The sequence below is a fragment of the Mesoplodon densirostris genome, chromosome 2 (assembly GCF_025265405.1).
Source record: "Mesoplodon densirostris isolate mMesDen1 chromosome 2, mMesDen1 primary haplotype, whole genome shotgun sequence".
In the NCBI taxonomy this organism is placed as follows: domain Eukaryota; kingdom Metazoa; phylum Chordata; class Mammalia; order Artiodactyla; family Ziphiidae; genus Mesoplodon; species Mesoplodon densirostris.
Genome location: NC_082662.1, coordinates 144,089,427 through 144,106,534, shown reverse-complemented (window position 1 = coordinate 144,106,534; position 17,108 = coordinate 144,089,427). Strand labels below are relative to the sequence as shown.

The 17,108-nt window shown below is 52.2% G+C and overlaps 1 protein-coding gene across 2 annotated transcripts in view; it reads right to left on the bottom strand.

Moving 5' to 3' along the window:
- Positions 1–15,432, bottom strand: part of PIK3C2B (phosphatidylinositol-4-phosphate 3-kinase catalytic subunit type 2 beta) — a 39,615-nt gene extending 24,183 nt beyond the window's left edge. For both annotated transcript variants that reach the window (XM_060088447.1, XM_060088448.1), the window contains exons 1-11: positions 14,500–15,432; positions 11,177–11,277; positions 10,434–10,588; positions 10,096–10,216; positions 7,010–7,121; positions 6,779–6,858; positions 6,334–6,397; positions 4,710–4,856; positions 4,035–4,068; positions 2,999–3,194; positions 1,805–1,927 (exon numbers count right to left, since the gene is read on the bottom strand). In XM_060088447.1, coding sequence (XP_059944430.1) covers positions 1,805–1,927; positions 2,999–3,194; positions 4,035–4,068; positions 4,710–4,856; positions 6,334–6,397; positions 6,779–6,858; positions 7,010–7,121; positions 10,096–10,216; positions 10,434–10,588; positions 11,177–11,277; positions 14,500–15,432 — 2,066 coding nt within the window. The remainder of the gene's footprint in view (positions 1–1,804; positions 1,928–2,998; positions 3,195–4,034; positions 4,069–4,709; positions 4,857–6,333; positions 6,398–6,778; positions 6,859–7,009; positions 7,122–10,095; positions 10,217–10,433; positions 10,589–11,176; positions 11,278–14,499) is intronic.
- Between the last annotated feature and the right edge of the window lie 1,676 nt (positions 15,433–17,108).

Below are 17,108 nucleotides of genomic sequence, written 5' to 3'. Positions count from 1 at the left end.
ACGTGGCTTCACTTGTGTGATGTGTGTATACACTGGGTGCTTTTTGCTATGTGACACTGCGGTTACTGCACTGGAACGGAACTATATACATTTAGCGCTTTCATGCACAAACATCCCCATGTGTCAGTCACTGCGTCAGCCACTTGGAACGGAGAAACCCGAATTGAGAGAGCTCAGAACACAACAAAGATGATAAAGAAGAAAGCATTTATCATGTACTAGGTATTGTGCCAAGTACTTTACTTGCAATGTCTCAACTGCTCTCAAACAACCCTATAGCGTAGGCCCTATGACCATGTCCATTTTGGGTTGAATGAGCTGCCCAAGGTTGCACCTACAGTGAGAAGGAGAGGATGATGGCACCCAAAGACTGCACTGCACTGCCTCCTCCCACATGCCTTGGTCTTGATCCTGAAGGTGCCACGGGGCCTCTGGAGGGGCAGCGCTGACGTGACACCCTCCACAAGGCTCTAGGGAGGATAGCAGCCCTATGGGATTTGAGGCAGAGATGCAGACAGGGAGTAGAAGGCGATCACAGAGCAGGCAGCTTGAGGTGGGACATGCTGGGCTGCTTCCACACCTCTGATACTCCGTGGGGAAAGGGTCTAAGGCTCATTGTGAGGTCTGCCTGGGCTGGAGAGCTGTAAAACACATAGTAATTGAGGCCAGAGAATCCCAAGGGGATGGTGAAATGTGGGAGCCGTTTCATGCAGCCATCCTCGGCCTCCAAGGAGTCTCTCCTGCTCTGGTGATTGTTTAATTAAAGGACTTTAGTTACACCTTTATTGCTCTAAGAATCATAAACGTGTGAAGACAGGAGAAAAGGTCTGCCTCTCCCACTGGCCGTCTGTAACATGGCCCATCTCTCCCAGGATGTCCACGGACTCTCCATCCACCTATTTTGGTATCCTTGGCCTCCCCAAGGACCCTCCTCAATCTCTTTAATCTGCACTCCAAATACTGAATTTGCAGTTCTGCTTTGCACATAAGGACTCAGAGATAAGTCAGTCTGGGAAAGTAAGCTGCGGGGAGCAAACAAGGTGCTTTCTGTCTGGAGGGAGGATGGAGCAGCACAGAAAAGGCACAAGGCACACAAACTTCTACAATGTCACCATCGAGGCACCCTGGCCTCCATTTCCTTCCTGTTTTGCTTGGCTGATGGCTACCTTCCGGACAGCAAATTACTGTTAATAAACAGTGGTTAATGCTATCTTGTGCTTGTTCTCATGTTTATATTTATAACCTGTCTTACCTCATTTCAGTGCTACAGCTGCCTCTGAGTTAAACAAATGTCCCCATTTTACAGTTTGAGAAACTGAGGCCCACAGAGGCCAGAGAGAACATACGACTAGAGACAGAGCTAGAAATAGAGCCTTATTCCTATAGCTCTAAGCCCATTAGTCTTTCCTCTAGACAGCCTGCCCTTCCAGATTTATAAGGGAGAAAGCATGGTCCCGTCTCCCTCTTCCATGGGAACTTTAGGAAGAAGGGAGATGAGACTCCCTCAGACTAGTTAAACCTTTTAAGGGAGACAAGATCAAAACAATGAATTATTATTAAAACTAATGTTTATATGGTCCTTCATGGTTTACAACAAGCCTTTATGGATACTTCTCATTGGAAACTCATAACAACTTGAGAGGTAGAAATTACACTTGTCCCCATTTAAGAGTTAGGGAAGTGGAGTCTCAAGAGTCTGAATGGCTTGTTTGGTTAGGGTTCGTGACAGAGCCTGGTTTAATCTGGGCATTCAGGAGGCTGAGAGGGTCTGCAGTGGGCACTGGAGCCTGGCGGGAGGTCTTACTGCTGGTCCCAGATGATGAGGTGGAAGAGGTACTTGGAGAAGTGAACCCTTCGGGTCTGCAGGGGGCTGCACAACTCCTTGCCGCCATGGCTGAGGGAGCAGGAGAGGTAGAACTCTTCATAGCTACAAGAGAAAGGGCGTAGGTCAGGACACTCAGCTCCCAGATCTCATCTCAGTCACCCGAACTATGCCAAACTCCATTTCCCCTGTAAGACTCTTGATCCGTGGGACTGGAACATGGGGTCAAGGGACAGGACAGCCAAATCGGATTTGCGGAAGTGTGCTCCGGGAAAAGCAACTCGATCTGGATCTCTCTGCCCAGTTTCAGGTTCCATGCTGAGCCCTTGGTTTTTCTCCCTTCTTTATTGGGAAGCAGCCATGCAGCCTCCTTCTTAGAACCAGCTCCAGCCCATGGGGTGTCTGGGGGTGCGCCTGCGCACATGCGCATGCGCAGGTGAGAAGCGTGGGGGATGAAAAACGACATATGCTGAAATGAATGCCAACACATGGGAGTCCCTGCGGCTCGTGACAGGTGCCTGACAGAAGAGGTCAGAGAAGGCCCTGGTTTCCCAGGCTGCCTCCTTTGTTCTCCGCCAATCGCCCAGAGGAATACATTAAGTGAGGAACAAAGAGAGAAGGGGAAGGGAGGGGGAGGGGGTCTGGGAAGAGAGGGGCGGGGGTCGGGTGGAGCCAAAGGCCTATTCCCCCAGGCCTGGGATGCTGGGGGACCCTGAGAGGAGCTCAGGATTACCAAGTTAACGTCCTCCTCCACCCACCCTTGCAGGCCTAGGGAACTCCAGACAAAGGGTCATCTCCCACCTCCCCGCCCCCTCCCATTGTACATCTGCAGGGGAGTGCAGTCACTGGCCGTGAGGCATGCACTCAGATCTGGGAAGCGGCCATCTGTCGCAGCAGCGTCTCCATCAGCTGGCCTTGGATAGGAGGGGGCAGGGATGCCTAAGCAGCCATCACTGAGAGGGAGTGACAAGATCTGACCACTGCTGCCTTTTCTCTCTCCTCTGGGATGTCCCAGCCCACGTCAGTCTCCCTCTCAGTGGGCTCATCCCCTCAGCCACAGTGCACCATAATGCCACAGAGCCTAAATTTAGGACAGTGGGGTCACATGCAGACAGAAAAAGCCATCTGAAGTCTAACTCAGCTTGCTCCCTATAGGCCATTCATCCCAGTGCTCACCTGGTAGCCCAGATGATGGGGATGCGGTGGGTGGCATAGACCGTAAAGGCCAGGGGCCCAGAAAAATGGCAGGCCTCCTGGACCAGATCATGCTTGCGGCTTCCGTGCACTGCTGTCTGGAAGTCTGCATTGAACGTGTTGCAGTACAGCTCCACCAGGTCCAAGATGGCAGCTGTCAGGGCTTCCACGACCTTCTCTGTGAAAGGAAGGGGACAGAAGGAAGAATAGTGAGGCTTCAACAAGCCCCATCTTGTTGTCATGGCACTGGCTAAGATGGGACACCCTAGGACAGTAGTCCCCAAATGGCAGGCACCCATCTGTGATGAAATGAGGAAAAAGCAGGAGCATGTCATGAGCTTCTCACAAAATGACACTCAATTTTAAACATTGTCCTTATTTTTACTTATTGCTACTCATTTAGTGTAAAATGTCCTTTCTTTTAGGAAGTAGTGGGAATAATAGTTACCAGTTACTTCAAAGAAGTCATTGCTTAGTAAAATAAAAACTGATCATTCTATGTTGGTCTCCAAAATAATGCTTTTTGGTCCACGAAATCTGAAACATTCGGAATCACTGACCAAGAATCCTAGAGATATGAGCTTTGTAGGGCAACATTCTGCTTGAAAGACTTAAGGGGGAATCCTAGGGAAAAATTCTTTATCACCATCTCCCCAGGCCCCTTCAAAGTTGGAAACACAGGGGTTATGAGCTCACAACCTACCCAAGTGAAAGTTTTTCCATCTGGAACCCAGGGCTAACTCTGCCCCACCACGCCTACCCTCACACTTACACCGCCTCATCACCATCTCCCAGGGACACCATAGGAATAACTAGTAAAAATAACTAGAAAACATTTTGTGGAAAGAAATGTGCTCTCCAGCTGCGTCCACGCCTCATATAGGAAAACACATACACACATACACACACAGAGGCAGACCTGGACCCATAAATCACGGGGGCCAGGGAGAAAAAGGAATCTGGGCAGAGACTGCAGTTTTCAGCCGCCCCTTCTGGATGAAGAGAGCAGCTCCCTTACCTCGGTTTTCCCTCACAGCCAAGACGGTGGGATCCTATTGGGGAAGAAGGAGAGGGAGGGGAGCTTCAGGGCCATGGCCTTTTCCGTCACAGCTGGAAGAAGGGCTTTTCACAGCTGTGCTCATCTGGACCAGACTGGACCGAAATTTGAGGAGCAGAGGTTCCCCAGGGAGGACAGAGTAACAGTTTGTACCAGATTCGTGTGATGGGACAGTGAACCAGACCAAGGATAAAGTCATCGTGTCCACCCAAATGAAACACGCCAGCCCTCAGGCTACCCCACTACAGATCACAGCACCTATCGTGCTGGCTGGCCCCATCTGCACAGCACACAGCCCTCACCGCGGAGTCCCAAATCCCCGGCTCGGGGCAGATTTTGGTCTCGCACCCTGCTGGGTACGAAAACTGGCAGGCAGTGCCTCAGTGACTGTGAACAAAGCCTCTGCTGGCCTGGGATCCCGGCAATCAGTCCCAGGGGCAGACCCTAGCCCACTCTCATCCTCAGGAAGAGGTGACAGACTTGGCATCTATTTCCCAAAAACCCTGTGACTGAATGTTCAAACATAAAAGACGGAGGTTGAGAGAAGAGCCTTTTAGTAAGTGGACACCTAGTCACCTAGTTTCCGGGGAATATTCCTCTCCTCCTTCCCCACGCTAGTGCTCTGGGCCCCGTTACCTTCTGAATTTTAGGCTTCATTCGGGAAGGGCAGGGGGGCAGCTGGTTGAGAGCGTTGGTGATCTCAGGGGTTTCCACAGCGGCTAGGGCATTGCAGATGGCCTTGACGGACTGTACCACCCTGTCGGCCTTCAGTGGAAAGTCCCCCTGTGGGAGGCGGCACAGTGAGGCTGGCAGGCTAGCACTCAGCCTCCAGCACCCACAGTGTTGAAGGAATGGGCTGGGAGGAGTAGCGGCTCATGACCCTCAGGAGTAACCAGTGGAATCCATGCTTTATTTTCAAACATCCAGCGTTAGTGAACCACACACAGCTCCTGCTGAATTAAAAGAGCCAAGCCCACGTTCCCCAGCGCTTCCAGCCATCCTGCCTGAACCTCCCCTTATTCCCAGCCTCCCTCTGTCCGCTACAGTCTGTTTATACTATACAAACACATGCAGGGTCTCCCCCAGAGACATGCAGTTTTAATAAAATCAATCCACAGGGACTAGCAGGGGGACCAAAGAGATCACCCTGGGGGCCCACTTGCCCACACAGCCTTGTTTCTCCTACTACTGTCAAGAATGTCCAGATAGGTCTCATCTCAGACCATGGCCATGTCCTGCCCTCTGCACTTTGGCTCCTGCAGTTTCCTCATTTGGAATCCCCTTACCTGTCCTACCCTGATTACCTAAGTAAATGCAAATCACAGACCAGCTAAACTCCACCCTCCTTCCCCAAGCCTTCCCTGGACAGTCCCCCTCTCTATCACTCTCCAAAAGCCTCTGATGAACTCATTACCAACCTGTTCTGTCTACTAATAGCTTTACGTTACTATTCCATTTTTCTGGCAGGAACACAAGCTCCCTGAAGGCTAAGACAATTCTTATGCTTCTCCATCCACAGTAGCCATTAACAGAGGGCCAGACCAGTGCAAAAAAAGGTGTTCAGAGAACTCCCCTCTCATCACACTAAATTTTCAAGCAGAGGCTGCTAGAGAAGGGATTCTGGTAGTCGGTGGAGGGCTGAGCTAGATACAAAGCTGAACTCATCCCAAAAGGATGCCCACTATAACAGGATCAGTGAGACAGGGATTGTTTTTGAAGATCACCGTCTGATTTTCTTCAACTTCACGACATGTGGAGCAAATGTTTATTCTCATGGTTTTGAGGCTTAAAACTCCATGTGAATCCAAGTAAGGAGAGTCCTGGCCCTTCCCTACCTTTGGGACCCTCCACTTCCTGACCGTTTCCCACCTGTGACACCAGCACATCAGAACCTCTCAAATCAGAGGTTCCTGGGCCTTGCTCACAGGATGCACACTCCAGTGCACGTTCCAGTTCAGCAGCGGGGTGACAACTCTATGTCCCTTAGCTTTGAAGATGCCCTACTCCAGAGATAGGATCAGGGCACGGTTCCTGACCTACTTCTACAGAGGAGCAGAACCCTTCTATACACACTTGCCAGCTGCCCAAGAGCTGGCAGTCTTGGTTTGCCCATGTGCTAGGGGAACGAAGAAAAGTGCTCTGCTAATAGATTTTCAGTATCTACTCCAGATCCCTTTAGTGTTAGCTGATCCCAGGAGGACTGGAGGAGAGGAAGGGAGGAGCTTTGGGCAGCTGGGCCAGCCCCAGAATTTGTACTCACATCAGCCAACAGGAAGGCATCCACCTCATTGTGGTAAGTGTCAAACAGAAGACTCAGGGCCTGCCTGGGGAGTTGGGGACAGGGAAAGGTCATAGAAGATGTCAGAACAGACCCAGTGTACTGAAAGACCCATCCTCTCCCTCCTTCTCCACAGCTCAGGAATCAGACTCTGGTTTAAAGGGGTTCCCACTCTTCCCTTATGTCCCATGAAGACTGAAGGCCGGCAAGTCCTTTCTGGTTGGCCACCTTCTACCTGGAGGATGTGGCAAAGTACCAGAGGGAAGAGATGTAACATACCCTGAAGTGGGGATCTTCTCCTCTAAGACTCTTGGGCCCCAACAACTGCAAGAACCCCTGGCCCTGGCATAAAGGCAAGCAAGGGTACCCGCTAGGGTCCCCTCATGGTTCCTGCTTGGGCCACATCCAAGATGGTACCCACTCTCACCTGCTGATGGTCTGCTTCACTGGCCTCTCTTGCAGATGGATGAGGTAGTTCAAGGTGGAGGGGCTCTGGTCATCATTCACCTGTGTAGGAAGTGCCCTATTCAGAGAAGGGTGGTGCCTGTATCACAGCGCAGCGCTACTACTCCATGTCCACCCAACGTATTCCATATCACCCTCTGCCCACTACCTCCCCACCCCTACGCGGCCATCAGCCTCCCCACCACACACGAACCGTCCGGGCCAGGTCACCGCGTACAGCTTTCTGCTCCATCAGCTGTAGCCGAATGTCGATGTCAAACTTTCGACAGTACTGAATATACTCGTGGCTGCCCAGGGCGTGCTTGCTGGTGGGACAGGGGGACAAGGCCATTAGCATTCTGGGGACTCACTGGGACTTTCAAGGGAAATGCATACCTTAGCCTCAGGGAGAGAGAAACAGGAGGAAGGGGGAGGAAAGGTGAAGGGGGAGTATACCTGTGATGTACCCCCACCTTAGCTCTTGGGAGATGTCATGGTAGAGCTTGGGGAAAGAAACAGAGGCCTGTCTAAAGAAATGCCACCTATTACATTTAACTCTTGGTTTGTACAAAAAATGACTTTCCTAGGTATTTATTACCATTATCACTGATTCACTCTAGGGGTGGGAACTTCTGGAGGGAGTGGGGAACAGAGAGATTTCTCAGGGGCAGTGTTTAAACCCCAGCCTCTTGGCTTCGGCACATAGGACACAACAGAAGCCAGCCTGTGCTCAGGCTCAGGTGTGGAGCTCAGTGGGTGACACTATCCCCCCAACACTGTGATCCTAAGTCTCACATCCCCCACCATTACCAACTGGGTGCTGAGACCAACCAACCAAACCCACCAAGATTCCAGGTCTATTATCCCCAACCCATCAAAGTTCTGCTTCTCACCTCCCTCTGTGGGTCCTGCGATTGTGAATAACAATGTAAATCTCTACAGACTACCAGCATGCTATTCCCACTGCTCAGGTGAGACCCCTGCCCCCCCCAACCAAGTTTCAGAGAAGGGGGCTTAGGGAGTCCCTCGGTGATCCAGCCCCTTCCTCCCTCCAGATTACACCTTAGTCAGAAAGGAAGCCGAGGAGAAGGGGCAGGCTAAGTCCCACTTGCAGGCCAGCACTGCAGGCCTGGGCCATGTCCCAGCAGCTGGGTAACAGAAGCCGGAAAGGGACTTCCTTCCTCAGCAGAGCTGGGAATCTAGGCCAGAAATGGAGAGGAAAGGAGCAAAGCATAGGGCTCTGGGCAGAAGCCGACAGAGGTGCCTGGGCCGGAGGCCAGTCCAGTCCAGCTAGGACGTAAGCGGGTTTTCCACATCCGGAGGCGCCAAGTCTCTGATTTAGACCCCAACCTGCTAAGCCTGAGCTGCAGCCAAAACCTGGGGGTGGGAGAGGCTGGGCTGTGGGGTGGGGCTGGTGGGAGTGCCCCGGGAGGAAGGAAGAGTGCGTGGGGTGGGGGGAGGTGGCAGGAAACCCAACCCTCCCCGGGGACTGTCTCAAGGTTCTTATCTGAGAGCAGCCTGCATCCTGGACCCGCCACTCCCCCTCAGCGTCAGCCCCTTTTCTAAGCAGGGGTAGGGAACACAGGGCCTCCTGGGAGCTAGCAGCTTTCTGGAACCCCCCGAGGGTCCTTTCCACCCCCACCCAAGGCAGCCATCTTGTGCTCAGGGGTCTGGGCTTTTCTGTTGCGTGGGAGGGAAGAGAAGAGCCTTGGCGGAGGAGGGGGCTCCTGGACCAAGAGTGATGGACACAGGTCCCCCAGGGACTTGCTTGACCTTCTCTGTGGAAGGCCTTCCTCTGTGTGCATTCAAGTGAGAGTGGGAGAGGCACGACCCTAGGACCAACAATCCTTCTCCACCTCGCCTGCAACACTCCACCTGGGTCTTGGCAAGATGTCAGAAGCTGACGGCTTATCTACCACCTCTGGACTTGGGGGCTCAAGGACTAGGGGGCTGCAAGGGAAATGACAGTATCCATCTAATCTGCATCCTCTCTTTGGACTGGTCCTTCCCCGGGAATATTTACTGATTGCTCATTGGGTTATTCTCATATTTAACCCTTGCTACATTTTACAGAAGAAGCTGAGGGTCAGAGCTCCACAACTAGCAAGTGGCAGCTGGAACCCAAACCAGCTGTGTTGATGTGACCCATTATGCCCCTTGCTCCCTTACAACAGTGGCAGGTGCTCTTTGCCAGGAGCCCCTGAACCTGGGGCCCCTTCTATTCCTCTAGGGGAGAGCGATACACATTTGAACTGTGCTCCCTGGAGTTGCGCCACGTAGGGCCCTGCCCCCTTCTTTTCTGTCAGTTTTCCAGTTGAGGGCGCAGAGGCCAGGAAGGGCCCACAATATCCCTAAGGTTAAAGAAACCAGCCAAGAACTGCTCTAGCCATAGATCAACCATCCTGGCATCTAGACCTGCATATAAGAGAAAGAGCAAGTGGTGGCCCTCATCGTGCACTCCTCAGACCTGAGATACCGGCCTCTCCTTCCCCACTCCCGAGATCTGCTTCACCAAGTGGCCAGTAGTAATGGTCAGTAGGCAACTGGAAGCTTAGGGAGGAAAGCAGCTCTCTTTATTTCCTTATCCGCTGCCCTCTGGCTGACTCTACAGCCTGCCACACAGCTGTATCACCTGAGGGGTACAATCCCCCTACCCACCACCCCAGCACCCCAGAGTCCCAGGGCAGTGGAAAGGGGATTGCTGCCACTGGTCCACATCAGACTTTCCAGGGAGGCTTCTCCCTGCAGAGGGTACTGGATGTAGAGGAGCTGGAGGCGAGCCTTTGGTAAGGAGGATAACCAGCTGCACATGCCAGTGGGGGAAAGGCTTGTCGGCAGGGGAAGGGGGAGGAGAAAGCAACTGGGATTTTTTACTGCTAGTTCCACAGGGCGCTTCTGCCCAGTCCTCCTCCTGCCCTTGGCCATAAAGACCCCACACATAATCTAGGGAGGGAGAAGCTACCCCACACAGTTCCCCCGCCCCCATACACACATCCCTCCACACGCAGAAGTCTGCAAGCAGATACGACTTAGTCTTTGTCTAATCCCAGTTCCAAGCTCTTTCCACAGCAGATTTGGCTCAGGAAGCCAGCCAACCGCGCTGGAAGACCGAGCTCCTGGGGGAAGTACGACGTGGCTGACAGTATGCCCAGAAAGCAGGAGTCCTGACTGTGGGATTGGCAGGGAGCTGCCAGCCCCAGGCCTCGAGCCCAGCACCACCCCGGTGAAGCCCCCTCATAATCCTACTACCTAGAAGGCAGGTGCCACTTCCTGCCCACTTGTCCCCACCAGTGCACTCACTTCTGCAGGAATTCCTCCAGCCCACAGGGCTTTAGCACGAAGTCACCCACATCGACACCCCTCAGTTCATCATGGGTATAGCACAGGGTCTGGTAGATGAGCAAGTCTACAGTGGAGGAACCTACAAGGGGCGAGGCAGGGGAAGCAATGAGGGGGTGGGCCCTGGGGCAGGTGGGGCTCATCCTGATCCCGTCCCCCAGAGCCATCAACACCCTGATAAAGCAGACAAACACACAGTTTGGGGCTGGGAATCAACGGCAAAAGACTCCACACAGTCAAAACACCGTCACCCCTGCCCCACCTTTAGGGATGCTCACACCGACTCCCCACTAACTTACAGTTGCAGGTAAAAGTGAGGGGCTCCCGCAGGCTGTCACACAACACGGTCACCTTCAGGTTAACCTCATCCCCGAGGTGCTCCGGGCTTGGGGTGACAGTGCTCCAGACATACCCAGTGAGGGAGTAGTCTTGGATGTCAGAGCCAGATCGGAGGCTGTGCAGGAAGAGAGGGAGAAGGACCGTCGCTGTGCCTTCAGAAGAGAATGGTCAACAAGAGGCCTGCTGGCACCTCCCGTCCTGAGGCCCAAGGACCCCTCCGTCCCCACTCAGCCCGTGGGTCTGTGGGCCAGGATGGGGGCAGTGGGGAAGCAGCTGGGGGAAACCCTGTTCTTGATACATCTGTTACAGTTGCAAAATGTTGCCCAAGCTGAGTTGAACATTAAGGATAGTTTTAAAACCACACAGCTTTCCATGGAAAACTTTTCCACTTCCTTTCTCTTTTAGCTCCAGATAAGATTACACTCTTATCTCCATCTGGGGTGTGTTTGTTCCTAAAGGCAACTGAGCCTGAAGTGATTGGAACAATTTGACTGTTAGATGGAGGTTTCCTGAATTTTGTCCAAAGTGTGAAACTTCTAAGATTCCAAAAAGCCTGCAAATACTGGTTGCAGGAAGCATCCCATAGTTGTAAACCGAGATGTATTAAATACGGCTCTTCTTCCTCCCTAGAAAGTTCTGAAAGGGGTGACTCTCCTCCCCAGCGCCCGCAACCCTCCCCAACCCCCCAGTCTTTAACTCTTACATATCCAGCATGTGGCAGAACGCAGCAACTTCCTCATCTCTCTCCTCTGAGACCTCAAACAACTCATGGCCATTGGCGACGGCATGGGGCCGGGAGCCCACCTTTAAGAGAAGAGCAACTTACTCAGTGCCTTTTTCCCTCATGCCATCCCCTTCCCGCAGGCTCCTAGGCCTAAGCTCTTAAAACTCTAGGTGTAAAGACTTTCCAGTGAAAGACGCATAAAAAAAATGTGGGAAATCCAGGAATATATTTATCTGCCATCCTGGCAGACCAAGAGCCAAGTTGAAAGAGTACTTGACGCCTTAGCTGAGTCTGGAAGCCTGGGTGGGATGGACCTGAGTGTGGCCGAACCTCCTTCCCGAGAGGCCAGTGTCTAATAAGCTCAACCCTGCAGGTCAGGTGGTTCCCGGCACGCTGGGCCATGGGGCTGGCTTTCTGGGGGATGCTCCCAGAGGCGTGGAGCGGAGCTGAGCAGACAGCTGTTTCTCCCCGTTCCACCACTGAGGCCAGAGCAAGTGGGTTGCCCAAACAGTCCCCAGGGAAGCTGAGCCCCGGGCAAAGCTTCCACATCCACAGTAAGCCCCAGGGACCCAACTCAGAGACCGAGAGACCATGAGTGGAGGCAATGACTCAGACACACGTGCCTTCCCAGTAAGTACCACTTGAGGAAGAAAGCGTCAAAGCAGCTTTCTGGGCAGGAAAGAACCGGGTAGAAGGCTTAGCTCCTCCGGGCTCTCAAGTCTTCTGGTCCCCAACAGCTGGAATGTCAGGAAGCCTGCCTGGGCCCCACTTCCTGTCCAAGAACATGTGTGTGCTGGTGGGGATTCTCACAGACAAGACCTCAAACTGTCTCCCACCACAGAGCTGTTTTCAGGCACCCATGAGGAGTTCTTCTTCTTTTTTTTTTTTTCCATGAGGAGTTCTAAAGCAGCCCTCGAACCAGGCCTGCAGGACGGCCGCAGGGAGGAGCTGGTGCATGGCAGGTTTCGGCCTGCCTGCCCAGAGCCACCAGGGAGGCCACCGCAAGGGAATGAGGCGACAGCTCTAGACGGAGTGCCGGCCTGCATCCGGTAAAGGCGGCTACTTCCGGGGAGCCAGGCTGCACACACGCAACGCCTCACCTCTCGGCCTCCCCCTGGCTATTCTCCTGTCCTCCCCGCCCCCTCGGGGCAGATGGCAGCAACTGAGCTCCTCATTTGAATATCCAGATTGCTTCCTCTGAGTGACCCTCTCTCATTGGCCTTGCTCCCCTGGGTGAGCATGGAGGGGGTGCAGAGAGGGGAGGGTAGCCGTGGGGGCAGTTGGCATGGGAGGCCCTGGCTCTGCCAAGTTCATGCCTGTGTCCCAGTCAAAACAATAGTACCACTGTCAGCAACTAACCCACAAAAGTGAGAGCGATAGAGCGACAGAGACAGACAGAGACAGAGAGACAGCGAGAGGAGGGGAAGGCAAGGAGGGTGGAGAACAGAGTGGTGACTGAGGGCCATTTTCATGCCTTTCAGTACCACTCACTGGCTCCATAAGAAAACAAAAGCCACTTACGTTTGCCCTGCTGGCAGGCCCCGATGGCATCGCCCGATGCTGGCTGGGGGGATCTGCGGGGCAGAGGCTGGCAGCAGGGGTACCAGGCTGGCATTTGGAGCCAACCATTTCCTTAGCTGGCTCCACAGGCCTGGGATAAGGTGGGTCCCTCCGGCTGGAAGCCCGGCGAAGGCGGGGCGGTGGTATAGGTCGAGAGCCCGAGGGGCCCCCCCTCCCAGTGGGATGAGCCCCTGCACCAAGCTGGGGTGGGGAAGACCAAGGCCGCATTTCCCCCTAAGAACTGGCAAGGGCTTTTTGCTTTGCCCTAGCTTCTTCAAGGAGACTCTGGACCAAGCTCCCTCCCAGAACTCTGATAACAAGACAGGGGATGGGGGAAGGGTGAGGGAGTGGGGGGGAAGCAGGAGAGCGAGCCACAGAGGTGACCACCTACCAGGGTGGCCTGCCGCTGCGCAAGCAGGCCCAGCTGTGCAGAACAGAATCTCCCTGTCCCTATAAATAGCAGGAACAGCCCCACCTCTCAGAGCAAGTCCTTTAAAAAGCCCTGCGCTCTAGAGCTGTGACTTAACCCAGGAGCTGCCTCTGCCCTGGGGGACTCTCTTAGCCGAAGCACAGGAAGGAAGGACCACGTGGCTCTTCCAGAGTTGTGAAGGATCCCAACTGCTGGGACACAAGGTGGGAAAGCCCCAGTGTCCCTTAGACAATGGAATAAGGAGGAAACAGGGAGGGAATGAGGTGGAAAGCTGTTAGGACAGAACTCATCAGCCACAGGGGTGCCTCTCGACTCCCCTGGGGTTCAGGGTTTCCAAGTGCAAAACACAAAGCGGGCTTCAGGCCCCGCCCATGGAGATGTTGCTGACACTTTTTAAACCAGAAAAAGATCAAAGCTGCTCTGGAACCTACGCCATGCTTCTGGGCAGATAGTTTGCTATTTTATACTATATACTGATAAAAGTGAAATAATTACTGTCATACTGCATACGTTTTTCTTAACATTTTCACTGGGAAAACAGATGGATGATGGTGAGGATTGCACAATGGTGTGAATGTACTTAATGCCACTGAACTGTATACTCACAGTTGGTTAAGACAGTAAATTTTATGGTATGTATATTTTATCACAATGAGAGAGAGATGTGCGCGCCAGCACACACACCACAAGGACAGGGAGGAGAGAGACAGAGGGGGAGAGACAAAGGGAGGGAGAGAGAGACAGAGGGAGTAACGCAGAGAGAGCGAGCGAGCGAGTGAGAACAATGGAGCTTTGGGATGAGACAGAACAGGGCTGCGCCACTGCGGATCATTAGGCAGCGTTGCTGAGGGGTCTGGACCAGGTCTGGGACTTAGTGAGCACTAAACATCGGTTAGTATCATGACTGAACCTCATCACCACGCAGCATTTTTGGCAGAGCAGAAAGTCAGAAAGCAGAAGGAACCCCCCCCCACCAGTGCACAAGGCCATTCGGCCGTGCAGTGAACAGTGTCTCCCCTCACCCCAGTTCTGTCCTTATATCACGAAGTGGGCCTTCCAGAACGCCTGCCTCCAGAAGGACCATTTGGCCAAGATACACAAAACTGACCCTGAAAAGGAGCCTTCTCTACTAGTGTCCCTCTTCCCTCCCCCACCACGGCCCGGGGGGCCCAATGTCAGAAGCAGAGGGCAGGAGAGGACTGAAGGGGTGAGTGTGGAGCAGACTGTGATTTGGACAGCAAAGAAGAAAGGGAGACTCTATCTCTGAATGACAAGGGGAAAGGGGACAGAAGAAACACAATAAGGTCCTCACTGGAGCTGCAGAAATCTGGAGGTTCTTGCCAGGTGTCCCATTTTTCCGGTTGGCATAGCGGGAGGTGTAGGTGCGGGGGGGCACCTGAGGGGGCATGGTCTTGCTCCGGGCCACAGGTTTTCCAGGAGTGTCCTTGCCAAAGTTCAGGAGTCCCCGGCCCTCCTTCCAGCCCCTGGTGGCGTCCCGCAGCATCTCTGCATCATAGGTTGACTTCAAGTTGAGCCGTGTAATGGCATCATTGATACCGTCGTAGTCCATGGACCCCAGTAGGCGCCCTGGACCGCCACCTCCCAGCTCCTCTTCCTCTTCTAGGAGCCGATGCCCCAGCAGTTTGCCTGGAGGTTGTTCGACCAAAGAAAAAGTGTTGATGTCATTGGGCTGGGAGATCTTGGAGGATGAGGGGGACCCCTTTCTGGGAGGCAGGGGAGGAGTGTCCCAGATAGAGACTCGGGGAGGCAGAGGAGGTGGGGACAGTTTCTTAAAAGAGTCATCTGTGTCCCCCGGTCCTGGGGACAAAGAGAGCCCCCCATCTGAACCATCAAAAATGTAGAGATAGTCTCCGGCCAGGGAGCCTTTGGGCCAGGGATCTGGGCCAGGCTGGGAGCCCTGGGAGGTAGAGTGGTTGGGCAGCCCTTCCTGTGGGGAGAGCGAGTTGTAATTGAGGGTAGGGTCAGAGCCAGAAAGACCACGTAAGAGCTTGAGGTCCTTCCGCCTTCCCGCTGGCTTGCTGTAGAAGTCTAGGACGGGCTCATCCCAGCTGATGAGACAGGGGTCTGTGTTCTGCTTGGCTCTGCTTTCCTCCTTGTCGTGCCGAAGCTGGGATAGAGCATCATACTCCATCTGCAGGGCTTCGGCCATGGCCAGCTCTTTGCGGCTGATGCCCACAGACTCCAGTGACTTCCAGTGATCCCCACTGCCCTGAGTCGAAGACATGGTGAGGATGGGGGACAGAGGAAACAAGGAAGTCTTCTACTTCCTGGCAAGGTCAGTTCTGCAGGGTTGTGGCATGGTGTCTGGGCACCTGCAAGTGAGGAGGAAAAATATCAATCATTCAGTCACAAAAAGAGACGTGCCAATAATCTGACTGGGTGACATAATCCGGGCCACTGCCTGTTTCTTGAGTGCCTACAACAGATGGAAAGAAACAGAAAGATGGAGAAAAAAAGAGATACCAAGACAACTTTGTTTATCTATTACATCCATCCACCCGTCCATTCATCTATACATGTTTCCATTTCTGGTCCCTAAATCCCATCCTCATCTCGCTCACAGGTACCCCGAAGAAAGAAGGAGGCACCTTGTATCAGCTAAGAGGAAAAGATGGAGATAAGGGCTCTTCAGTCAATTTAAAGAGGACAGCTCTCCAACGTGGATGGACCTAGAGATTATCATACTAAGCGAAGTAAGTCAGACAGAGAAAGACAAATACCATATGATATCACTTATATGTGGAATCTAAAATATGACACAAAGGAACATATCTATTAAACAGAAACAGACTCCCAGACATAGAAAACAGACTTGTGGTTGCCAAGGGGGGCGCAGGTCGGGGGAGGTTTGGGAGTTTGGGATTAGCAGATGCAAACTATTACATATAGGAGGAATAAACAACAAGGTCCTACTGTTATAGCACAGGGAACTATCATCAGTATCCTGTGATAAACCATAAGGGAAAAGAATATGAAAAGGAATATATATATGTATAACTGAGTCACTTTGCTGTATAGCAGAAATTAACACAACATTGTAAATCAACTATACTTCAATTAAAAAAATTTTTTAATAAAATAAGTAAAGAGGACAGCTCTCACACACTGCTGGTGGGAAATGTTAAATGGTACAACCACTTTGGGAAATAGGCAGCTTCTTGAAAAGGTAAACATCCACCTACCATATGACTCAACCATCCCACTTCTAATTACTTACCCAAGAAAAATGAAAGTATATGTCCACACAAAGACTTGTACATGAATATCCACAGCAGTCTTATTTGTAACATCAAAAAACTGGAGACAACCTAATGTCCATCAGCAGGTGAATGGATTAAAAAAAATATGATACGTCCACGCAACTGAATACTACTCAGCAACAAAAAGGAATTAATTATTGCTATATGCAATAACATGGATGAATCTCAAAGTAACTATGTTGAGTAAAAGAAGTCAGACAAAAGAGTATGAATGTGTAGGATTCCATTTATATAAAATTCTGGAAAATGAAAACTAATCTACAGTGACAGAAAGCAGATCAGTGGCTCTCTGGGAAGGGGTGGAAAGAGGGTTACAAAGGAGCACAAGGACACTTTGGGGACGAGGTAAATGTTCACTGTCTTGATTGTGGTTTCATGGGTATATACATATGTCAAAATTTATCAAGTTGCACACTTTAAATATGTACAATTTATTATATGTCAACTATACCTCAATAAAGCTATAAATGAAAAGTACAGCAAAGCCCTATGAAACAGCTACTCAGACTGCACTAAGATCCTCCCAAGATGCACCAATATGAGCAATAAAACAAAGCCTGCCAACAGGTGAGACCCGGGCACCTGATGGAGTACAGGTGTGCCGAAATACTGATTTCCCTCAGCCCTTAGGAAGCCAGAC